At 62.0% G+C, this 5,760-nt stretch overlaps 3 protein-coding genes across 3 annotated transcripts, besides 7 other annotated features; all 3 read right to left on the bottom strand.

Annotated features, from left to right (window-relative positions):
• Positions 1 to 119: 119 nt before the first annotated feature.
• Positions 120 to 155: a microsatellite.
• Positions 156 to 247: 92 nt separating this feature from the next.
• Tco025E_08842 (uncharacterized protein) lies at positions 248 to 1,453 on the bottom strand (the record flags this gene model as incomplete). Its single annotated transcript, XM_029375678.1, has 1 exon — positions 248 to 1,453. The coding sequence occupies one exon, from the start codon at positions 1,451 to 1,453 to the stop codon at positions 248 to 250; it is 1,206 nt and encodes a 401-aa protein (XP_029224208.1).
• A 38-nt stretch (positions 1,454 to 1,491) lies between these two features.
• Positions 1,492 to 1,534: a sequence feature (A-rich).
• A 151-nt stretch (positions 1,535 to 1,685) lies between these two features.
• Positions 1,686 to 1,715: a microsatellite.
• Positions 1,716 to 1,947: 232 nt separating this feature from the next.
• On the bottom strand, positions 1,948 to 3,618 carry Tco025E_08841 (uncharacterized protein; the record flags this gene model as incomplete). Its single annotated transcript, XM_029375677.1, has 1 exon — positions 1,948 to 3,618. One exon carries the CDS (start codon positions 3,616 to 3,618, stop codon positions 1,948 to 1,950), a length of 1,671 nt encoding a protein of 556 aa, XP_029224207.1.
• Positions 3,619 to 3,893: 275 nt separating this feature from the next.
• Positions 3,894 to 3,912: a microsatellite.
• Positions 3,913 to 3,938: 26 nt separating this feature from the next.
• Positions 3,939 to 3,994: a microsatellite.
• Positions 3,995 to 4,272: 278 nt separating this feature from the next.
• On the bottom strand, positions 4,273 to 5,169 carry Tco025E_08840 (uncharacterized protein; the record flags this gene model as incomplete). The annotated part of the gene is made up of 1 exon (XM_029375676.1): positions 4,273 to 5,169. The coding sequence occupies one exon, from the start codon at positions 5,167 to 5,169 to the stop codon at positions 4,273 to 4,275; it is 897 nt and encodes a 298-aa protein (XP_029224206.1).
• A 130-nt stretch (positions 5,170 to 5,299) lies between these two features.
• Positions 5,300 to 5,326: a microsatellite.
• A 106-nt stretch (positions 5,327 to 5,432) lies between these two features.
• Positions 5,433 to 5,451: a microsatellite.
• Between the last annotated feature and the right edge of the window lie 309 nt (positions 5,452 to 5,760).

Below are 5,760 nucleotides of genomic sequence, written 5' to 3'. Positions count from 1 at the left end.
TTTCTTTCGGGTTCCTTCGGCCGCGGCGGGGGCAAGGGAAAAGAAAAAGAAAAAAGCAAGAGGCGTCGGAGCCCCGGCGGCGGCCGTCTCGGTTCCTCCCGCGCGCGCGAAGAGGGAACAAACGAAAAAAAAAAAAAGGAACAGAAAACATAAAAAAATTGGGCGGTCCCTGGCCCCCTTTGCCCGCGGGGGCCTCTGCCTACTTTTTCCTCTTCCCTTCTGGCCGCGCCGGCGCCGTCGACGGTTGCTAGACGGAGGAGGAGAGCTCGAGGTGCTTCGCGCCCAAGGCGTGGAGGTTGTACTCGCCGCGCTCTGAGAACAGGCGCTGCACCCCCATCGCGCACGTCGCATGCGCCACGAGCGCGCAGAAGACCGCCTCGACCCCGCCCCCGCAGCTCTTGATCCGGGCTGCCGGGACAACGACGAAGCGGTTCGCGGGAAACGCGGTCTCGAGAGCCGCGTGGAAGTAAGCCTTTTTGTGCTCTACCCCTGTGTTGTTCTTTACCTTAAAGGAGAGGCTCACTCGGTGCAGCCGCCGGGGGTCCTCGGCGTGCGGGAAATGCGCCGCCACGAGCTGCTCCAGCGCCACGCGCATCTCCGGCAAGGTGGGGCAGCACGTCAACTCACAGGGCATGAGTCGAAAGCAGTTTCGCAGCAGCGGGCGCGGGTTCTCTTGAAGATCGTTGAAGATGCGCTCGACGACGGCGCGCACCAGCGGGTTGTGCGTGATCGAGTGGGGCGGCGGCCTTTGCCCCTGCGGCTCCGCCGCCGCCGTCCCCTGCGCCTCGAGCTCGAGCGGCGCCTCCGCCGTGGCGGACCCGCTTTCACTTTCGCTTTCCGCTTCTGTTTCCGCCGCCGCCGCCGGGGGAAACGGGATGCTGACCATCAGGTGTCCTTTGCAGCCTGTTTCGAGCGGCGCCAGCCACCGGCGGCAATTCGGCACCGTTCGCTGGAGGGCCTCCGCCTCGCGTCGTCGGCGCTTTCGCGCGGGCGATCGCCCCGCGTCCGAGCCCTGACTGCCATCCCCGCCGCTGCCGTTATTATTCGTTTTATTTTCCGTGTTGTCCTTGTCGCCGTCGCTCGTGGTGTCGCTGGCCGCGTCCTCCACCCGGCTTCGCCCCGCCCCGGCTGAGACGTACTCGGCCAGTTCCGCCGCGAGGAGGCTGGAGGTGGAGGGCGCGATCGTCGCTGGGGCCGCCCCGTGGCCGCGCCGCTTCGGCTCCTCCGGCGTCCCTGTCTTGCCTCCTCCCGCGCCGTCCGCCGCCGCCTCGAGGTCGGCGACGAGGGGCTGCAGGTACAGCTGCAGCTCGCGGAGGGCCCTCGACTCCTGTCGGGGGTTCACGGTGAAGAGAAGCCCGGACACGCGGCCGTGCGGCACCAGCATGCGTCCAAGGCGCTGCCTGTGATGCCGCTGTCGCCCCGCGCCCTGCCGGTACGTCGCGTTTGCCGGCATCTTGTCTGCGTCTTCGTATCCTTCTGGCTCGCTCTTTGTTCCCTTTTCCCTTTCCCTCCTTTCCTTTTCACTTTGCACTTTTTTTTTCTTTGCTTTGCGCCTTGTTGTCGGTTGCACCTCCACCTGGCGGCGGGGTCGGGGGCGGGCGTGCGCTTGGGGGAGAAGGCGAAAGACCCGCAGGGCAGGCGGCGGCAGGCCGACGCACCCCGCCACACGGACGGAGCGGAGGCAAACACACACACACACACACACACACACACACGACGAAACAGCAATAATAAGGGAGCCACCGGTCGAGGCCAAAAGAAAAAAAAAACGAAAAAACGCGCAAAACAACCGCCACAACACACACATGTATAGCAGTCATCACTGAAGTCTCTCTTTAACCTTGCGATGCTTTCTTGAATTATTTCCACTTCTTATGCCTTTGTCTTTATTTTCGTGCTTGTTTTCTTCGCTATGCAACGCCGTTCTGCTTTTGCCTGCATCTTTTTCTAATGCGCCGGGGGGTTTGTCTGCGGCGCCAGGGATGGCTGCTGGGATTTGCTATGGCCGCCGCAGTTCGTCGACGCGGGGAGGGCGCCGTCGCTGCGCTCGCGCTGCGCCAGCATCCCCATCGCCGCCAACCGCTGCAGCTTCTGGACCCACCGCTTATTTACCGCGGCGGCGTTGTACACGGTGTAGAGGAGGAAGGCGATGAGGTAGAGGGCCAGCGGCCAGGCCGCGAGCGCCACGTGGAAGCTGTAGTACATGACAGGGTAGGCCAGGGTGAAGAAGGCCACGTGGAAGAGCCACTGGGTGACCTGAAACAGCGCCATCGTCGGCAGGTACCCGGTGCCAAAGGCGGTGACGAGGCGGTAGAGCAGCCCCTGCTTCCCAAGCGGGGGGTGCTCCATCAGCCACGTGTACGCCGTGACGCGGTGCGTGGGGTCGCCCACGACGCCCTCTGAGAGGACAAAGATGGGGCGCAGCAGCTCCGCCTCCGCCGCGGTGGCGCCGGTGACGCGGCAAAACTCCTCGTGCCGCGCGGCGATTTCATGCATTTTCTTGTGATGCTTCTTCTGGCGACGGCGCCGTCGCCCCTCGTTGAAGGCGTGGTAAAAGATTTGCCACGCAATGAACATCGCAAAGTGCAGCTTCAGCAGCGTCCAATACGACACGGCGTGGCGCAGGTCGCGGCAGAGCGTCCCCGCGCTGCAGATCGCATCCGCCCTGTGCCGCAGCGTCCCGCCGGCGGGCGCGGGGGTGCCGCCGGGGACCGCGTCCAGCGACGCGAGCTCCCGCGTGGCGGAGGTGAGGAGGCGGTGCAGCAGCAGCAGCTGCGTCCCCGCAGGGGCGAGGTGGAGGTAGCTGGAGGACATGCGGTCGAAGGAGTGGAAGAGCAGGGAATTGCTCCACACCAGTATGGCGCCCAAAATCGGCCCAAAGCTCCCCGCCACGAGCGCAAAAAAGGAGAGAAAGTCTAGCAGCACCTCGTCCGTGCTCGAGGCCTCCGCCGCGGCGTAGGCAATGGTGACGATGTCCGCCGAGACGGGCTTGTAAACCCCGCCCACGAGCAGCAGCTGCCGCGCCGTAGAGGGGACAAACCGCAGCGTCCAGCTTGTCCACGTCTGGTTGACCAGCGGTGTCGCCTTCACGGCGACGTCCTTGAGGCTCTTATTCAGCCCACCGCCTGGCGCGCCTGCGAGGAGCGCGTCGCGTTCACGCAGCCACCCCGCTGGCAGGTACGCCTCCCACGAGAGGAGCGGCTCCCTCGACCACTGCACGTCGACGAGGCACCAGAGCAAAAAAAGCACGAGGCAGGCGTTGTGGAAGTAGCAGTAGTCGAGCAAAAAGTAGTGCAGCCCCCGCATCCGGTAGTAGTAGTACTTGTGCGACATGAAGAGCAGCAGGGCGACGATGTAGACCCAGATGACGAGGTCGGCCATGTGGCACGTGAGGCCGCCCTCCTGCGCCACCGAGGCGAAGAGCGAGCGCGGACGCTCCTCCCCGCCTCGGCCGTACACGTGCGCCGCACAGGCGCCGCCGCCGCCGCCGCTGGCCCCGTGATTGTACCGAAACGGGCAGGTGGAGATGTCAAAGTAGGAGGCGGCCGCAAGTCCGGCGAAGAGGATTGTGAAGCTGCAGCTCACAAAGTACTCATGCTTTGAAAAGCGGTGGTCCATCTCTGCCCCCCGCCCCTGTGTCCTTCGCCTTCTCCTTTATTCTTGCCGTGGCCCCTGTTGTCGGCCCCTGCCCCGCAGGCGACGCCACAAAAGGCAGCTTTCTCCAGAGCGAAGGAGACGCAGAAACAACCAAACAAAGCAACAGAGAAGGAGGAGGGAGAAAAATAAAAAACCGCAGTTCACTTCCCTCGATGCAGACGCCTCCCTCCAATCTACCCAGGCACGTTTCAAGCGCCACACGATCTCCCCTTCTCCCCCGTTTTACACACACTTAGTCTCTCTCTCTCTCTCTCTACAAGTAAATAATTCAGTACACATGTCATACATATATCTATATATAATGACATATATACTGCATACATAGATAAGTGCATACCCACCTGCTTACGGCAACAGTGGGCGCTCGGCACACATCCCTCCCGGGGCCCAACGGCAAACAGTAAACAAAAAAAGGAAGGAAAAGAAAAAAGGAAAAAAAAAGGGGGGGGGGGGGAAAGAAAGACCAAACAAGGTTGCAACACAAAGCATCGCAAGAACGGGCGTGTGCGTGCGTGCGTACAGGTGTCCCACCACCACCACCACTTTCTCTAATTTCATCTCCTTCTCTTCTCCCTCCGTCTGCCTCCTTTGCGCTCCAACGCCCTTGCGTTTGCTTCAGCCAATGCTGCAGGAGACACGCCAAGCCATGACGCCAAGTAACATCAAGAACCCGGCGCCCAAGGCCATAGGCTCCACCGTGGCGGCCTTCACCAGCAGCACGAGCAGCGCGGCAAGTGCAGTGGATGCCGTTGCCTTCGCATCCGCCGGCATAAAGGCCGTCGTGAAGAGTGTTACGGCAGCCACAAGCAGCAGCAGCGGCTCCCCATGCACAGTCACCGTAGTAAGAATAATCCTCCACCACCCGTTGTTCATCACTACATGTCCGACGCTGTCGGTGCGACGCCGCAGCAGGACCCACAACGTTGCGCCATCGTTCCTGAGGGTAAAAAAAGGAAGCAAAAACGTTCCCATCAACAGCACCACCGCGACGGCAAGCGACTCCCAGAGCCGCTGCGCACACCGCACCTGCACCCGCTCCAGGAGAGAGTCACGGTGGCACGCGTACCAGCGGCCGAACTCCGGCGATCGAAAGAGTGACAAGAGCGCCTCACGCGTGACGGAAGCCGACGGAGATGAGCTCCGCCTCAAGACCGCCGCGGCGCTGGCGGCGGCAGCGTCGAAGGAGGCCGTGTCCGTCTCGTGTGGCTCGCCGTTGGGCGCCCGTTTCCTTCCACCACTCGCGGACTTTTCACCGCGCCGTGGCGGCGTTGAGGATTTCCGCGACGGTGAGGCTCTCCGCCCTGCGGCTCTTGTTGCTGCCGCGGCGGTGGTGGCGGTAGTTCCCGCCGCCGCCTGCTGCCGCCCCCACGCCGAGGCCCGAAACCGCCGCAGCAGCGGTTTGAAGATAAACGCCCAAAACGTCGCCACAAGCGCGGCGGAGCCCAGGGCGCACTTCGCGGCCGTCACATTCCACAGGAGGAGAAGCACACACTCCACTACTGCCAGCTGCATGGACTCGACGGGTGTGGGTCTGTTTTAGCCGTCACACAGCAACGCGAGCCCGCCCCGCTTCGCCTTCTCTCGCAGACAGACACCCTCTACCTCAACACCCCGTCCTCGCGGATTGCTACCAACTAGCTGCCACACACACACACACAAGCACAGACACGACGTCGCCCCCTTCTACCTTCGACGTACGCAACAAAAATGTGTGGGTGTGCGAGGGGGGAAAATATGTGCCCGGTATCTTTTGCGCCTTCTTCTGCGGCACATTTACACAAACACACACACACAAGCATGTATATGTACATGTACCGGACACAACGACGCGGGGAGAAGAAAAAAAACCGAAGAACGAAAACCAAGTCAATCGCACGACAGCAGCAGCAGCCAAGGCACGGACAACAGCGTCCGGCGTGCATCGTCAGAGGGCAGAGGGCACACATGTATGCCCACACTACGGGTAAAAAAAAAGGCGACATTGTGTGCGTCTTACAGTTCCACTTAAGCCTTAAAGGCGCGTGGGGAAAGTAAAGCTCATCAGGTACGTTCTTCTTTATCTTTATTTTTTAAAGCCGTTGCGGCCACAGGGATGCAACTGCT

The sequence above is a fragment of the Trypanosoma conorhini genome (genome assembly GCF_003719485.1).
Source record: "Trypanosoma conorhini strain 025E chromosome Unknown Tco_14.4_contig_00891, whole genome shotgun sequence".
Taxonomy (NCBI): domain Eukaryota; phylum Euglenozoa; class Kinetoplastea; order Trypanosomatida; family Trypanosomatidae; genus Trypanosoma; species Trypanosoma conorhini.
This window is presented reverse-complemented; position numbering and strand designations above follow the sequence as displayed.